General features: G+C 40.3%; 1 protein-coding gene across 4 annotated transcripts in view; it reads left to right on the top strand.

Moving 5' to 3' along the window:
- Positions 1 to 17,759, top strand: part of lz (lozenge) — a 104,562-nt gene that overhangs the window by 27,202 nt on the left and 59,601 nt on the right. For all 4 annotated transcript variants that reach the window (XM_073977570.1, XM_073977567.1, XM_073977568.1 and 1 more), the window contains exon 3: positions 4,766 to 5,005. In XM_073977570.1, the coding sequence (XP_073833671.1) occupies positions 4,766 to 5,005 (240 nt within the window). The remainder of the gene's footprint in view (positions 1 to 4,765; positions 5,006 to 17,759) is intronic.

Below are 17,759 nucleotides of genomic sequence, written 5' to 3' on the forward strand. Positions count from 1 at the left end.
ACGTGTAACTATATTGATGTCGTTGTATAGCAGATACAGCTCGTGGTTCATGCGACGTCGATATTCACCGTCAACGCAGATTGGTCCGTAGATCTTTCGAAGAATTTTTCTCTCAAACACGCCAAGCACTGCCTTATCTGCTTGCGCAAGTACCCAGGCTTCGGAGCCATACATCAGCACGGGTAGTATCAGTGTTTTTAGAGTGTTATTTTTGGTTGACAAGTTGTGGCTTTGTTTTTGAATTGCTTACTTAAGCCAAAGTAGCATCTGTTGGCCAACACAATTCTTCTTTTTATCTCACAACTGATGTCATTTGTTGTGTTTACGGAGGTGCCGAGGTAGACGATGTCATTTACTACCTCAAAATTATAGGAACCAACTTCAACAGTTGGTCTCGACACGGTCAGTAAAAGAAGTGACCGATATCTTTATGAAGGTCGAAGGAGAATCAGCTAAAGTGGGTCTGGCGGTAAACGGCGAGAAGACCAAGCGTTTACCGCCAGACCCACTTTAGCTGATTCTCCTTCGACCTTCATAAAGATATCGGTCACTTCTTTTACTGATCGTCCCATGATGTCTATATCATCAGCATAAGCAAGTAATATGTGGCTATTGGTAGAGAGTGTCACTTCTTTTGACGTTTGCCTCTCGTATAACCTTTTCTAGCAGGATGATGAAAAGATCACATGAAAGGCTGTCTCCTTGCCTGAAACCTCTTTTGGTACAAAACTCTTCCGAGAGGTTCTTTCCTATTTTAACAGAAGATATTGTGTCAGTTAGAGTCATGAGCTTTACGGGAATACCAAATTCAGACATGGCTTGGAATACCTTTGAACGTAGCAGACTGTCGAATGCTGCTTTACAATCGACAAAAAGGTGGTAGATGTCGATCTGCATCACATGGGTCTTCTCCAGGATTTGTCGCAGGTTAAATATCTGGTCAATGGTGGACTTGCCAGGTCTAAAGCCCCATTGGTATGGTCCAATTATTTCGTTGACCATAGGCTTTAGTCGTTCGCACAATATCCCTGACACTATCTTGTAGGCGATGGGGAGAAGACTTATGCCCCTACAGTTGGAGCATAAAGTCTTATCTCCTTTCTTATGGACGGGACACAGGATGCTCAGGTTCCAATCGTAGGGTACGCATTCTTCCTGCCAGATGGAGCCAACTAGCTGATGCATACACCTTATCAGCGTGTCGCCTCCGGTTTTAAATAGCTCGGCTGGTAGGCCATCAGATCCTGCTGCCTTATTATTTTTCAGCCGGTTTATTGCTGTCTTTACCTCATCTTGGCCGGGTGGTATATATTCAATACCATCTTCTGGGATTGGATCTGTGGTATCTTCGTCGACTTCGCTACTATTGGATACCAACAGATTGGAGAAATGTTCCTTCCATATCCTGAGCACGCTATCTGTATCTGTTACCAGATTGCCTTGCTGGTCTCTACAGGAGGATGTGCCTGTACCAAAGCCATCTGATGTTTTACTCTTTGGTAGAATTTTCGGACTTCATTCTGGCTCCTGTACATCTCGATTTTTTCACACTCCCGCTTTTCCATTTCTCTTTTTTTCTTGCGGAAAAGACGTTTCTCTTCTCTCCTTTTCTTCCGATATCTCTCTCGTGCGCTACGCGTTGCTACTGATTGTAAAGTAGTCCTATATGCCGCATTTTTCTCTTCGGTAGCAGCACGACACTCCTGGTCATACCATGGATTCCTTGGTGGAGGTCTCTGGTATCCAAGTACTGATTTTGCGGCTGTTTGCATGGAGTGGGCAATGTTTTGCCATTGTCCTGATATGTTATCGGGACGAGGAGTGCTTTGATTAAGCAGTTGGGCCAGTTGAGTGGAATATTCTGTGGTTATCTGTTGTGATTGCAGCTTACCGATGTCCAACTTCCGTGTTGTGTCTGTTCGCACTCTGTTTGCTACGTTTAATCTGGTACGTACCTTTGCCGCAACAAGGCAGTTGTCCGAGTCTATGTTTGCACCTCGGAACGATCGTACATCCTACACGCTTGATGCATGTCTTCCATCTATCACAACATGATCAATTTGATTACTTGTTCTTTGATCTGGCGACAGCCAGGTGCCCTTATGAATATCGAGATGATTAAATCTGGTACTGCTAACTACCATGTTTTTTGCAGCTGCAAAGTCTATCAGCCTCATACCATTGTCAGATGTTTCACTGTGGAGACTGAATTTCCCGACTGTTGGGCCAAAGATATTCTCCTTTCCAATTTTGGCATTAAAATCGCCTAGTATAATTTTAATGTCATGGGCAGGGCAACGGTCATAAGTTTCTTCTAAGCGCTCGTAAAAATATTTTTGGTCTGTTCGTCCTTGTCTTCAGTGGGAGCATGAGCGCAAATAAAGCTGATGTTGAAGAATTTTGCTTTTAATCGAATTGCAGCGAGTCTTTCATTCACTGGGGTGAAGCTGGAGACCAGATGTTTTAACCTCCGACCAACTACAAATCCGCAACCAAACGCATGCTTTGTGTCATGGCAGCTATAATACAGTGCGTCACCTTTAGGTGTTGTTGTGACGCCTTTCCCGTTCCATCGTATTTCCTGTATGGCAATAATGTCAGCCTTGTACTTTTCAAGTACATCTTCCAATGCGTAAACTGCACCTTCTCTATAAAGAGTGTTAACATTCCAGGTTCAGATTCGCAGATCATGGTCCTTAAAACGTTTGCGGGGGTCGTCAACTTTTGAGGGATTTGTTTTTCTTTTCTTTCGTTTTTTCTTAGTAGGCTGTTTTTCTAGGGGAGGGTTACTAACCCGACGCCCAAACCCAAGTTTTTAACGTTCTTATGGGTGAACGTCCGGCACATGTTAGCTCACTACCTTTAACGGGTGTTAAAGGCAGTTCCCCAGGTGACACCACGGGGAGGTCAGTGTCCACTTGAGATGAAAGAGGGACCAAGATAAATCCTGGGCTTTGCCATGTTAAAGCCTGTCAGGGCCGTTGCTTGGTATCTTCCATCCCCTACGTCACCCATACTGCACTTAAGTAACAATTTCGAACTTTTGCGAGTGAGGTACCTCAAGAAGTTGTCAGATATAGTTAATCTTCCAACTTAATTTAAGTTTGAGGAAAAATTTTGCGAGTGCAAAGGTCGGACCAATGTCAGTCAGTCCTTTCGATAGTTATTGTGCCCAACAGTCCTCTTAGTTGGTAACCGTTTTAGGACTTTCTGACCGTTATGCCAAATCGTTACATCGGAATAACTTCGGTATAAATTTCAAAACGATCATCGAACAAACCTTAAACAGCACATCAACGAAAATGTTGAACTTTTGTGTGGGAGGTACATGAAGATGTTATCCGATTTAGTCCATCTTCGAACTTGATTTAAGTTTGAGAGAAAAATTACGATTGGCGAATGTTGAACCAATGTCAGTTACTCTTTTCGATAATTATCGTTCCCATCAGACATTTTGATTGGTCACCGCAGGATCCACATCGCTGTAAACTGGAAAAAATATAACGATATGCAAAATTCGGTAGAACCTGATTTACAAATATCTGGAAAAATTATTACGGTTTCAACGTTTGGGTCAAATAGTTTACTTCCTTCGAGAATTATCTCGTACGTGCCATTTTACAGAAAAATTTTGAACTTTTGTTGGAAAGGTACCTGAATCTAAGGTGAAAAGTTTAGACCAAATAAGCAAGAATGTTTCAGTCAGCAGTGCCGACAGAGATTTACCCTCAGCCTCGGACCTACAGAAGAGAAGTCAACACGTCTATAGGGGTTTTTTAAGTTTTTTGGCCAATTTCTCAAGAAGTATGTACTTGATCCGAAAAAAATTGTACCATTGTAACTGGAGTCGTGCAAACAACATGTTGCCAAAAATGTAAAAAAGATCCCAGAGGAGGCCTTCAACTGCACTCTTTCCAAACGGTGTGGGAGGTACCCGAAAAGAGTATTTGGATGTAGTCAATATTCGGACATAATAAGCAGTTTTTCTCATTTTTATGATTCTGATTATTTGATTTTCCGTGTTCATTCGCATTAGAACTTCATTGATTGAGATGTAATCAGTCCAGGATATCTTTAATATCCGTCGGTATATCCACATTTCAATTCAGTGCAGTCTTCTTTAGTCTACTGATTTTATTGTCCATGCTTCTGCTGAGTATAATAATACAGACCGTATATAGCATTTAATAAATCGGTTTTTAGTTTCCACTGTTATGTCATGGCTTGTGAATATTTTTCTATATTTAAAAAAAGAGTTTCAATTCGACATTTTTATTTCCATTGATGTATCCCAGTTTTTATTAATTTGAACTCCGAGATATTTGAATGTTAAGACTCTTTCTATTTGTGTACCATAAATGCTTAAATGAGTGTTGAATTCGACGCTCGTTATATTTTTCAGCCAAAATAAGTACACGGGCATGGAACATAAGAACACAAGAACAAGGACATGCTCAGGTCGAAAAATAATAAAAATAATATAATCCTCACTGAAATCAGAAGGGTTAATATGTCATACATAATTGTTTCTATAGCCATACCAGGACAAGGGAGGCTTCTCTCATATTAATGAGCGCACCCTGATTCTTATTAGCTCAGTTATATGGGACCAACTTTTTATCGCCGAGTCCAAACTGGGTGACGTAAGACACCACTTCTAGAAAGTTTAGGGGGGTTGTTATATTTATAAAAGAACTGCATTCTATTGTTAATTAAATATTATTTAATTATTATAATTCCATCCTTTCCATCTTTTTATTTCCAGTTCGCACCAGTAATCCCTATTTCCTTTGCTCAGCATTACCGCCACATTGGCGTTCGAATAAAACCCTGCCGCTTGCCTTTAAAGTTGTGGCACTGGTCGATGTGGGAGATGGTACAACGGTGTATATACGTGCCGGCAACGATGAGAATTGTTGTGCCGAGCTGCGAAATGATCGGGCAACAATGAAAGATCAAGTGGCCAAATTTAATGATTTGCGTTTTGTGGGACGTAGTGGAAGGGGTAAGTGCAATTCTTTATTAAAGATTACTTTAAAAGAAAAACAAAACAAAACAAAATTTTATGAATGAATGAAATCGCCTTTGGAAAAACCAATGATCATTGATTCTGGCATTTTCTTCTCATTCTCTGCAAAATAATCACTTCAGAAGTTCACTCACAGAAGTCGTCACATTAACCTTTGACGGTTTCATTGTTCATTGCTATGGCCTAAGGTCAGCATGCAACAGAAGCATGAGGACTATCGATGATGATGACTACCTGTATGAGAATGTTTTGAATGATGCATGTCCAATGGTTACAGTTCAACGCTTCCAAATTTGTTTTTTGGGAAGGTTGGAAGGCACATCAAACAAAGTGTTGTTCGTTCGTGTTTTTCCTTAATTTATATTAACAGCCAACAACTGACATCTTTTTGAGACTTTTATGTCGTGTCTTTGGCTCGAGTATGCTCAACATTTATTCAAATGTAATTTTTTTGGGAGCAGAGTATTGTTTGGCGGCAAATGTTTACGGTGCCAAAAATATTATGAAAAGGAAGTCCACATCTTTGCATAATGTAAGTCCTTCGTCACACGCGCTTCAGTGTCGTCTGTCTTGCTGTTGGCAATTGACTTGAATGATGATCATTCATTCATTGTTTGGTACTGATATTTTGTTTGAGTTCTAAATTCTTTGACACGCAATTTCTTTTTTATGGACTAATAATCGATTGGGTTCCTTTGTAGTACTAACGAGCAGTATGTTGTGTTTAAAAGGGGGTTTGTTTAGAGGACTAATTAACTCCCTGGATAACTACTAGGAGTTATTCTCTATTTTGTTTTGCAGCAATTTGCTGAGCAGGTAGTAGAGTGGCAAATTTTGCCATTCTTGGCTAATTATGTGTCAGGTGTTTCTAGTTTTACATTGACGTGTAAAGTGCGCTTTACACCATGTGGCCTATGAGTGGTGACGACATTTGCAGTTACTTGCAAGATAAAGGGTCTATAAAAGCACCCTTTGTTTCAGGGAGGGTCTATAAAATCACCCTTTGTTTCAGGGAGGGTCTATTAAAGCACCATTTGTTTCAGAGAGGGTCTATAAAAGCATCCTTTGTTTCAGAGAGGGTCTATAAAAGCACCATTTGTTTCAGAGAGGGTCTGTAAAAGCACCATTTGTTTCAGAGAGGGTCTATAAAAGCACCCTTTGTTTCAGAGAGGGTCTATAAAAGCACCCTTTGTTTCAAAGCGGGTCTATAAAACCACCCTTTGTTTCAAAGAGGGTCTATAAAAGCACCATTTGTTTCAGAGAGGGTCTATAAAAGCACCCTTTGTCTCAGAGAGGGTCTATCAAAGCAACCTTTGTTTCAGAGAGGGTCTATAAAAGCACCCTTTGTCTCAGAGAGGGTCTATCAAAGCAACCTTTGTTTCAGAGAGGGTCTATAAAAGCACCCTTTGTTTCAGAGAGGGTCTATAAAAGCACCCTTTGTCTCAGAGAGGGTCTATCAAAGCAACCTTTGTTTCAGAGAGGGTCTATAAAAGCACCATTTGTTTCAGAGAGGGTCTATAAAAGCATCCTTTGTTTCAGAGAGGGTCTATAAAAGCACCATTTGTTTCAGAGAGGGTCTGTAAAAGCACCATTTGTTTCAGAGAGGGTCTATAAAAGCACCCTTTGTTTCAGAGAGGGTCTATAAAAGCACCCTTTGTTTCAAAGCGGGTCTATAAAACCACCCTTTGTTTCAAAGAGGGTCTATAAAAGCACCATTTGTTTCAGAGAGGGTCTATAAAAGCACCCTTTGTCTCAGAGAGGGTCTATCAAAGCAACCTTTGTTTCAGAGAGGGTCTATAAAAGCACCCTTTGTTTCAGAGAGGGTCTATAAAAGCACCCTTTGTCTCAGAGAGGGTCTATCAAAGCAACCTTTGTTTCAGAGAGGGTCTATAAAAGCACCCTTGGTTTCAGGGAGGGTCTATAAAATCACCCTTTGTTTCAGGGAGGGTCTATAAAAGCACCATTTGTTTCAGAGAGGGTCTATAAAAGCATCCTTTGTTTCAGAGAGGGTCTATAAAAGCACCATTTGTTTCAGAGAGGGTCTATTAAAGCACCATTTGTTTCAGAGAGGGTCTATAAAAGCACCATTTGTTTCAGAGAGGGTCTGTAAAAGCACCATTTGTTTCAGAGAGGGTCTATAAAAGCACCCTTTGTTTCAGAGAGGGTCTATAAAAGCACCCTTTGTTTCAAAGCGGGTCTATAAAAGCACCCTTTGTTTCAAAGAGGGTCTATAAAAGCACCATTTGTTTCAGAGAGGGTCTATAAAAGCACCCTTGGTTTCAGGGAGGGTCTATAAAATCACCCTTTGTTTCAGGGAGGGTCTATAAAAGCACCATTTGTTTCAGAGAGGGTCTATAAAAGCATCCTTTGTTTCAGAGAGGGTCTATAAAAGCACCATTTGTTTCAGAGAGGGTCTATTAAAGCACCATTTGTTTCAGAGAGGGTCTATAAAAGCACCATTTGTTTCAGAGAGGGTTTGTAAAAGCACCATTTGTTTCAGAGAGGGTCTATAAAAGCACCCTTTGTTTCAGAGAGGGTCTATAAAAGCACCCTTTGTTTCAAAGCGGGTCTATAAAAGCACCCTTTGTTTCAAAGAGGGTCTATAAAAGCACCCTTTGTCTCAGAGAGGGTCTATAAAAGCACCCTTTGTCTCAGAGAGGGTCTATAAAAGCACCCTTTGTTTCAGAGAGGGTCTATAAAAGCACCCTTTGTTTCAAAGCGGGTCTATAAAAGCACCCTTTGTTTCAAAGAGGGTCTATAAAAGCACCATTTGTTTCAGAGAGGGTCTATAATAGCACCCTTGGTTTCAGGGAGGGTCTATAAAATCACCCTTTGTTTCAGGGAGGGTCTATAAAAGCACCATTTGTTTCAGAGAGGGTCTATAAAAGCATCCTTTGTTTCAGAGAGGGTCTATAAAAGCACCATTTGTTTCAGAGAGGGTCTATTAAAGCACCATTTGTTTCAGAGAGGGTCTATAAAAGCACCATTTGTTTCAGAGAGGGTCTGTAAAAGCACCATTTGTTTCAGAGAGGGTCTATAAAAGCACCCTTTGTTTCAGAGAGGGTCTATAAAAGCACCCTTTGTTTCAAAGCGGGTCTATAAAAGCACCCTTTGTTTCAAAGAGGGTCTATAAAAGCACCATTTGTTTCAGAGAGGGTCTATAAAAGCACCCTTTGTCTCAGAGAGGGTCTATAAAAGCACCCTTTGTTTCAGAGAGGGTCTATAAAAGCACCCTTTGTTTCAAAGCGGGTCTATAAAAGCACCCTTTGTTTCAAAGAGGGTCTATAAAAGCACCATTTGTTTCAGAGAGGGTCTATAAAAGCACCCTTGGTTTCAGGGAGGGTCTATAAAATCACCCTTTGTTTCAGGGAGGGTCTATAAAAGCACCATTTGTTTCAGAGAGGGTCTATAAAAGCATCCTTTGTTTCAGAGAGGGTCTATAAAAGCACCATTTGTTTCAGAGAGGGTCTATTAAAGCACCATTTGTTTCAGAGAGGGTCTATAAAAGCAACATTTGTTTCAGAGAGGGTCTGTAAAAGCACCATTTGTTTCAGAGAGGGTCTATAAAAGCACCCTTTGTTTCAGAGAGGGTCTATAAAAGCACCCTTTGTTTCAAAGCGGGTCTATAAAATCACCCTTTGTTTCAAAGAGGGTCTATAAAAGCACCATTTGTTTCAGAGAGGGTCTATAAAAGCACCCTTTGTCTCAGAGAGGGTCTATCAAAGCAACCTTTGTTTCAGAGAGGGTCTATAAAAGCACCCATTGTTTCAGAGAGGGTCTATAAAAGCACCCTTTGTTTCAGAGAGGGTCTATAAAACACCCTTTGTTTCAGAGAGGGTCTATAAAAGCACCCTTTGTTGCAGAGAGGATCTATAAAAGCACCCTTTGTTTCAGAGAGGGTCTATAAAAGCACCCTTTGTTTCAGAGAGGGTCTATAAAAGCACCCTTTGTTTCAGAGAGGGTCTACAAAAGCACCCTTTGTTTCAGAGAGGGTCTATAAAAGCACCCTTTGTTTCAGAGAGGGTCTATAAAAGCACCCTTTGTTTCAGAGAGGGTCTATAAAAGCACCCTTTGTTTCAGAGAGGGTCTATAAAAGCTCCCTTTGTTTCAGAGAGGGTCTATAAAAGCACCCTTTGTTTCAGAGAGGGTCTATAAAAGCACCCTTTGTTTCAGAGAGGGTCTATAAAAGCACCCTTTGTTTCAGAGAGGGTCTATAAAAGCACCCTTTGTTTCAGAGAGGGTCTATAAAAGCATCCTTTGTTTCAGAGAGGGTCTATAAAAGCACCCTTTGTTTCAGAGAGGGTCTATAAAAGCACCCTTTGTTTCAGAGAGGGTCTATAAAAGCACCCTTTGTTTCAGAGAGGGTCTATAAAAGCACCCTTTGTTTCAGAGAGGGTCTATAAAAGCACCCTTTGTCTCAGAGAGGGTCTATCAAAGCAACCTTTGTTTCAGAGAGGGTCTATAAAAGCACCCTTGGTTTCAGAGAGGGTCTATAAAATCACCCTTTGTTTCAGGGAGGGTCTATAAAAGCACCATATGTTTCAGAGAGGGTCTATTAAAAGCATCCTTTGTTTCAGAGAGGGTCTATAAAAGCACCATTTGTTTCAGAGAGGGTCTGTAAAAGCACCATTTGTTTCAGAGAGGGTCTATAAAAGCACCCTTTGTTTCAGAGAGGGTCTATAAAAGCACCCTTTGTTTGAAAGCGGGTCTATAAAAGCACCCTTTGTTTCAAAGAGGGTCTATAAAAGCACCATTTGTTTCAGAGAGGGTCTATAAAAACACCCTTTGTTTCAGAGAGGGTCTATAAAAGCACCCTTTGTTGCAGAGAGGGTCTATAAAAGCACCCTTTGTTTCAGAGAGGGTCTATAAAAGCACCCTTTGTTTCAGAGAGGGTCTATAAAAGCACCCTTTGTTTCAGAGAGGGTCTATAAAAGCACCCTTTGTTTCAGAGAGGGTCTATAAAAGCACCCTTTGTTTCAGGGAGGGTCTATAAAAGCACGCTTTGTCTCAGAGAGGGTCTATAAAAGCAACCTTTGTTTCAGAGAGGGTCTATAAAAGCACCCTTTGTTTCAGAGAGGGTCTATAAAAGCAACCTTTGTCTCAGAGAGGGTCTATAAAAACACCCTTTGTTTCAGAGAGGGTCTATAAAAGCAACTTTCGTTTCAGAGAGGGTCTATAAAAGCACCCTTTGTTTCAAAGAGGGTCTATAAAAGCACCCTTTGTTTCAAAGCGGGTCTATAAAAGCACCCTTTGTCTCAGAGAGGGTCTATAAAAGCACCCTTTGTCTCATAGAGGGTCTATAAAAGCACCCTTTGTTTCAGAGAGGGTCTATAAAAGCACCCTTTGTTTCAGAGAGGGTCTATAAAAGCACCCTTTGTTTCAGAGAGGGTCTATAAAAGCACCCTTTGTTTCAGAGAGGGTCTATAAAAGCACCCTTTGTTTCAGAGAGGGTCTATAAAAGCACCCTTTGTTTCAGAGAGGGTCTATAAAAGCACCCTTTGTTTCAGAGAGGGTCTATAAAAGCACCCTTTGTTTCAGAGAGGGTCTATAAAAGCACCCTTTGTTTCAGAGAGGGTCTATAAAAGCACCCTTTGTTTCAGAGAGGGTCTATAAAAGCACCCTTTGTTTCAGAGAGGGTCTATAAAAGCACCCTTTGTTTCAGAGAGGGTCTATAAAAGCACCCTTTGTTTCAGGGACGGTCTATAAAAGCAACCTTTGTTTCAGAGAGGGTCTATAAAAGCACCCTTTGTTTCAGAGAGGGTCTATAAAAGCACCCTTTGTTAAAGAAAGGGTCTATAGAAGCACCCTTTCTGAAAGGAAGGGTCTATAGAAGCACCCTTTCTAAAAAGAAGGGCCTATAGAAGTGCCCTTTTTGAAAGGAAGGGTCTATAGAAATACCCTTTCTGAAAGAGTGGTTTATAGAAGCACCCTTTCTGAAAGGAATGGTATATAGAAGCATCCTTTGTGAAAGGAATGGTCTATAGAAGCACCCTTTCTGAAAGGAACGACCTATAGAAGCACCGTTTCTGAAAGGAAGGGTCTATAGAAGCACCCTTTCTGAAATGAGGGCTCTACAGAAGCACCCTTTCTGAAGGGTCTATACAGCACCCTTTCTGAAAGGAAGGGTCTATAGAAGCACCCTTTCTGAAAGGAAGGGTCTATAGAAGCACCCTTTCTGAAAGGAAGGGTCTATAGAAGCACCCTCTCTGAAAGGAAGGGTCTATAGTAGCACCTTTTCTGAAACGAAGGGTCTATAGAAGCACCCTTTCTGAAAGGAAGGGGGTATAGAAGCACCCTTTCTGAAAGGAAGGGTCTTTAGAAGAATTCTTTCTGAAATGAAGGGTCTATAGGAGCACCTTTTCTGAAACGAAGGGTCTATAGAAGCACCCTTTCTGATAGGAAGGGTCTGTAAAAGCAGCTTTTCTGAAAGGAAGGGTTTATAGAATCACCCTTTCTGATAGGAAGGGTCTCTAAAAGCAGCTTTTCTGAAAGGAAGGGTCTATAGAAGCACTCTTTCTGAAAGAAAGGGTCTATAGGAGCACCCTTTCTTTCAGAAAGGGTCTATAGGAGCGCCCTTTCTTTCAGAAAGGGTCTATAGGAGCACCTTTTCAGAAAGGAAGGGTCTATAGGAGCACCCTTTCTGAAAGGAAGGGGGTATAGAAGCACCCTTTCTGAAAGGAAGGGTCTTTGGAAGCACCCTTTCTGAAAGGAGGGGTCTTTTGAAGCACCCTTTCTGAAAGGAAGGGTCTTTAGAAGCACCCTTTCTGAAAGGAAGGGTCTATAGAAGCCCCTTTCTGAAAGGAAAGGTCTATAGAAGCACCGTTTCTGAAAGCAAGGGTCTTTAGAAGCACCCTTTCTGAAAGGAAGGGTCTATAGAAGAATTCTTTTTGAAATGAAGGGTCTATAGGAGCCCCCTTTCTGAAAGGAAAGGTCTATAGGAGCCCCCTTTCTGAAAGGAAAGGTCTATAGAAGCACCCTTTTTGAAAGGTGGGGTCTATAGAAGCACCCTTTCTTAAAGGAAGGAACGATAGAAGCACCCTTTCTGAAAGGAAGGGTCTATAAAAGCACCCTTTGTTTCAGAGAGGGTATATAAAAGCACCCTTTGTTAAAGAAAGGGTCTATAGAAGCACCCTTTCTGAAAGGAAGGGTCTATAGAAGCACCCTTTCTAAAAAGAAGGGCCTATAGAAGTGCCCTTTTTGAAAGGAAGGGTCTATAGAAATACCCTTTCTGAAAGAGTGGTTTATAGAAGCACCCTTTCTGAAAGGAATGGTATATAGAAGAATCCTTTCTGAAAGGAATGGTCTATAGAAGCACCCTTTCTGAAAGGAAGGACCTATAGAAGCACCGTTTCTGAAAGGAAGGGTCTATAGAAGCACCCTTTCTGAAATGAGGGCTCTACAGAAGCACCCTTTCTGAAAGGAAGGGTCTATACAGCACCCTTTCTGAAAGGAAGGGCCTATAGAAGCACCCTTTCTGAAAGGAAGGGTCTATAGAAGCACCCTTTCTGAAAGGAAGGGTCTATAGAAGCACCCTTTCTGAAAGGAAGGGTCTATAGTAGCACCTTTTCTGAAACGAAGGGTCTATAGAAGCACCCTTTCTGAAAGGAAGGGGGTATAGAAGCACCCTTTCTGAAAGGAAGGGTCTTTGGAAGCACCCTTTCTGAAAGGAAGGGTCTTTAGAAGAATTCTTTCTGAAATGAAGGGTCTATAGGAGCACATTTTCTGAAACGAAGGGTCTATAGAAGCACCCTTTCTGATAGGAAGGGTCTGTAAAAGCAGCTTTTCTGAAAGGAAGGGTTTATAGAATCACCCTTTCTGATAGGAAGGGTCTCTAAAAGCAGCTTTTCTGAAAGGAAGGGTCTATAGAAGCACTCTTTCTGAAAGAAAGGGTCTATAGGAGCACCCTTTCTTTCAGAAAGGGTCTATAGGAGCGCCCTTTCTTTCAGAAAGGGTCTATAGGAGCACCTTTTCAGAAAGGAAGGGTCTATAGGAGCACCCTTTCTGAAAGGAAGGGGGTATAGAAGCACCCTTTCTGAAAGGAAGGGTCTTTGGAAGCACCCTTTCTGAAAGGAGGGGTCTTTAGAAGCACCCTTTCTGAAAGGAAGGGTCTTTAGAAGCACCCTTTCTGAAAGGAAGGGTCTATAGAAGCCCCTTTCTGAAAGGAAAGGTCTATAGAAGCACCGTTTCTGAAAGCAAGGGTCTTTAGAAGCACCCTTTCTGAAAGGAAGGGTCTATAGAAGAATTCTTTCTGAAATGAAGGGTCTATAGGAGCCCCCTTTCTGAAAGGAAAGGTCTATAGGAGCCCCCTTTCTGAAAGGAAAGGTCTATAGAAGCACCCTTTTTGAAAGGTGGGGTCTATAGAAGCACCCTTTCTTAAAGGAAGGAACGATAGAAGCACCCTTTCTGAAAGGAAGGGTCTATAAAAGCACACTTTCGGAAAGGAAGGGTCTATAGAAGCACCCTTTCTGAAAGTAAGGGTCTATAAAGCACCCTTTGTTTCAGAAAAGGCCTATAGAAGCACTCTTTGTTTCAGAAAGGAAGGGTATATAGAATCATCAGAAAGGGTGCTTCAATTTACCATTCATTTCAGAAAGGTTGCTTCTGTAGACCCTTCCTTTCAGTAAGGGTGCTTCTATAGACCCTCTATTGAACCTTTCTGAAAGGAATGTACTCATTTGGGAATTAAATTTATTTTAAAATTAAATTTAAAATTATAAAGAAAAGTCGGTCAGATTATGGAGGAGGATCATGTTGCTTTAATAGCCTAAGTTCACAACTCCTTACATCCTTGTCGTGGTGAGTTGAAAAAAAAAAACAACCAGACATTTCCCTACAATCAGAACAATGTTTCTGGCTGGCTGCAAATCAAAGTCCATTGTATTACAATGGATGAGTAATTTGGAAATTGTATGGACCTCTACACAACCTAACCTAACAAAACATTACGAACAAATGAAAACGATTTAAAATCTCCAAAAGAATAAATTCCAAATGGCTTGTGTCTGAGGAAAATTAATCAACTCTCCGACAACTTAATCAAATCTTTGTGCAACTAAATAAACAGTTCACAAAAGTAAAACAAAAAAAAAACTACAACATATCACTCGAACTTGAGAACTTAAAACTGGAGCACAACAATTTATAATTGTGCCGTGTGAACAAAAGATATGAGTCCAAAAATCTTTTGTTCCAAAAAACAACATAAAATGAAACAAATAGTGCTCTGATTTTGAAAAATATGATTTTGTAATGACTTCATTTAACGGAAAATAGCACCAACAACAACAACACAAAAGAATCATTCAAAGGGAATTCTTGTTTGGGCTCAGGCTGACACACGCCTTCAAAGTACAATTTCAATGATCGTTGGGTACAGAGTCCACTTTTCTTTATTTTTTCTCAACTAATTTGTGTAATCTTGTAGATTTCGTTTGGAGAGTAAAGAAGAAGAAGTAGAAAATAAATTGGATAACAACACAATGGCAGTATTATTATTCATTGAGGGAAGGAACGAACCAATGCCATAGAAAGAAAGATCATTTGGCGTTTTAAAGAGACATTACGCTTTTTGATAATTGCTCCACTGTAATGTCTTTCTTTTCAAACAAATGGAAGATAAATCAAATTATTCAAAAAAACATACGAAACAAAACTACTTTGATGATGCTCAATGGAAGGATTATATCGATTATTAACACAACCAACCAACCAACCGACCTTTATGACTGTTGATGTGATTTGTAGAAGGTTTAACAGATCTTTTACAGTTGATAGCTGACCATTTAGCTTCTTCTTAGGTAGCGTGGCAAGGGTTAATATTCCTCCACAATAGAAAGGTTATTTAATGTTTAGTGCTAATTATGTTGTTTTCTGTTGGTGGTTGGATAGAAACGGATGATGAGCATTGAGGTCTTGTGTCGGCATTTATAAATCACATGATACGTAAAAAGGCGCTTATTAACGGCGCGTGTCGTTAATATTTTTTGAAGATTTTTTGATTCGAAGAAAACAACAAGAAGGCTAAATTATTAAAATAATTTTATTTATTAAATTTATATCTTTCATCAAATATTTCCTCTATTTGATGAGAGCTATTATCTTCCAAATATTTACAAGTAGAATTTATATTTTCCCTATAAGAAATTAAATATTATTTTATCCCTTTAACTACTACCGGAGCAAATGGTTAGTCTGATAGTTCTCATTTCGCATTCGGTAGAACGAAGTTGTAACGCCGCACAATGGTTCAGCAATTGATTTTCCTGGCCAAAACCCCAATTATTTAAATTCACCGATTTCTGGAGAAAGAAATATCTATTTGTCGAGAACTATAACAAATATTGTGTTCATTTGTTTTAGGTAGTTAGGATTGTTGTCTTTAAGAACAGTAACTTACCGTAGCGTTCACACGAAGTTAGCTATTTTATTAGTAAATTTTAGTAAAATTCAAAAATTTAGTGGACTAGAACTTTTGAGGAACAACGTTTCGTTTTCGCAAAAAAAAAATCCTGATAGTGTCCTCATTCAGTCCATATATACTTTCACCCCGTCCCCTGCTTTGACAAGGATTATTTTTATAATCAAGTGTAATGCATAACTAGGCTTGCTTTATTTCTACTAGAGTGGTAGATTTTACGCATAAACCATTCTCATTCTCCCAACGAAGACTTAATACCAAATTTCAACCATTTCGGTGTCATAATGAGGCTAAAACCTTAAAAATACCTAAAATCGGGAGGTACTGTTCTATGGGGGCTATATCAAAGCCTGATCCGATATAGTCCATTTGCAATACCAAACATCCTAGGAGAAATAGAAAACTCTATACCAACATACAAAGCTGTGTCTTAACAAGTAAAAAAGTGTCAGTCGGCTTCGCCGACAGATATATACCCTCAGCCAATGTGAAGTGAAACTTTCATCTACGGACCGATCAAATGTATTTAGGGTCTCTTCAGAATTTTGTGGCCCTTTTTGAACATTTGAACTTGCCGACAAAAATGTGGATTAGGAATTAAGTGCACTAAGACACAAATGTTGAACTTTTGTAGGGCAGGTACCCTTAGGGAGGACCAATATGGGCCATTTTAGAAGTTAAACTAAATGTTGATAAAATATTAGGAGATCCAAAGTTTGGCCCAAGTTGGTTGCCGCATTCAAGTGATATCGTCCTAGCATTTTAGTGACATTTTTTAAATATTGGGGAGAAGTACCGAAAGTTGTGGACCGGTATTGCCCATGAAACTAAGTTTGGATATAATATGACGAAGACCAAATGTTGGACCTAATCGGTTGAACAGTTCGAGAGTTATCGTGCTCTCCGACCGCCACATATGGTGACATAGGGGCTTTTTACACTTTTCGGGCTGTTTTCCCAAGAAATACGTACTTGCCCCTAAAAAAAACTTTTACCGTCGTAATGGAGGTGGCGATGCAAATCGCTTCAAGAAAAACCAAAGTGATTCGAGAGCAGGTCTTAAAGTGAACTTATCCGAAATGTTGTGTGGGAGGTACCAGAAGGAGTAGACAAATATAGCCCATATTCGAACCTGATCTATATCTGGTAGATATATTAGGATGTGCAAAGTATAGATTACATCGGTCACTCCCTTCAAGAGTTATCGTGCGCAAAATTTTTCAGAACATTTTTGAAGTTTTGTGGGGGAGGTACGTGAAGGAGTGGACCGATATGGCTTATCTTCAAACTTAAACTATGTTTGGATAAAATATTACTAAGGCCATATTTTGGACCGAATCGGCAGATCCAAACGAGAGTTTTTTTGCGCTCCAACCACCTCACACGGTGTCATAGGGGTTTTTGCAACTTTCATGCTATTTTCTCAGGAAGTATGGACTTGCCCATGATAAAACTTGTACAGTCGTATGGGGGCGGTGAATAAAAGTTGCTACAACAAAAATCAAAGCGATTCGAGAGATGGCCTTAAACTGAACTTTTCTGACATTTTGTGTTGGAGGTACCCGAAGGAGTGGACCGATTGAGTCCATATTGAAACCTTATCTAAGTCTTATACACATTTCACGATGGGCAAAGTATGGACCAAATCGGTTACTCCCTTCAAGAGTTATTGTGCGCACAAATTTTCCAAACATTTTCGAACTTTTGTGGGGGAGGTACCGGAAGGAGTGGACCGATATAGCCCATCTTCGAACTTTAACTAAGTTTGGGCAAAATATTACCAAAGCCAAAATTTGAACCGAATCGGTTCATCCCTTCGAAAGTTATCGTGCGCTCCAGCCAGCCAGACAGGCGGACGGACATTGCTCAATCGACTCCAAATTGTCTGAAACACATTTCGTCCAAACATACTTGGTGTCTAAAACCATTATTTCGATGAGGCACATTTTGCCCGTATGAAAGTGTATATACCCTCGTTAGCATAAATGCTGAGGGTATAAAAATCGGTGACAACAAAAAATGGGGGTTTTGGCCAGGAAAATCGATTTCTGAACCACTGTGCGTCGTAAAGGAAGTCGCAAGAAAAACCTACTGAAAAAATGTTCAAAACGATCCGAGAGGAGGTCTTAAACTTCACTTTATCCGAATTGTATATGGGAGGTACCCTATGGAGTGGACCGATATAGTCCATATTCGAACCTGAGCTATATCTGGAAGAAATAATACGATGTACAAAGTTTGGACCAAATCGATTGCTCCCTTCGAGAGTTATCATTTTACAAAAAATTTTTGAACTTTTGTGGGGGAAGTACC

This window comes from Musca autumnalis, unplaced genomic scaffold (genome assembly GCF_047663935.1).
Source record: "Musca autumnalis isolate F117 unplaced genomic scaffold, ASM4766393v1 scaffold_3, whole genome shotgun sequence".
Lineage (NCBI taxonomy): Eukaryota > Metazoa > Arthropoda > Insecta > Diptera > Muscidae > Musca > Musca autumnalis.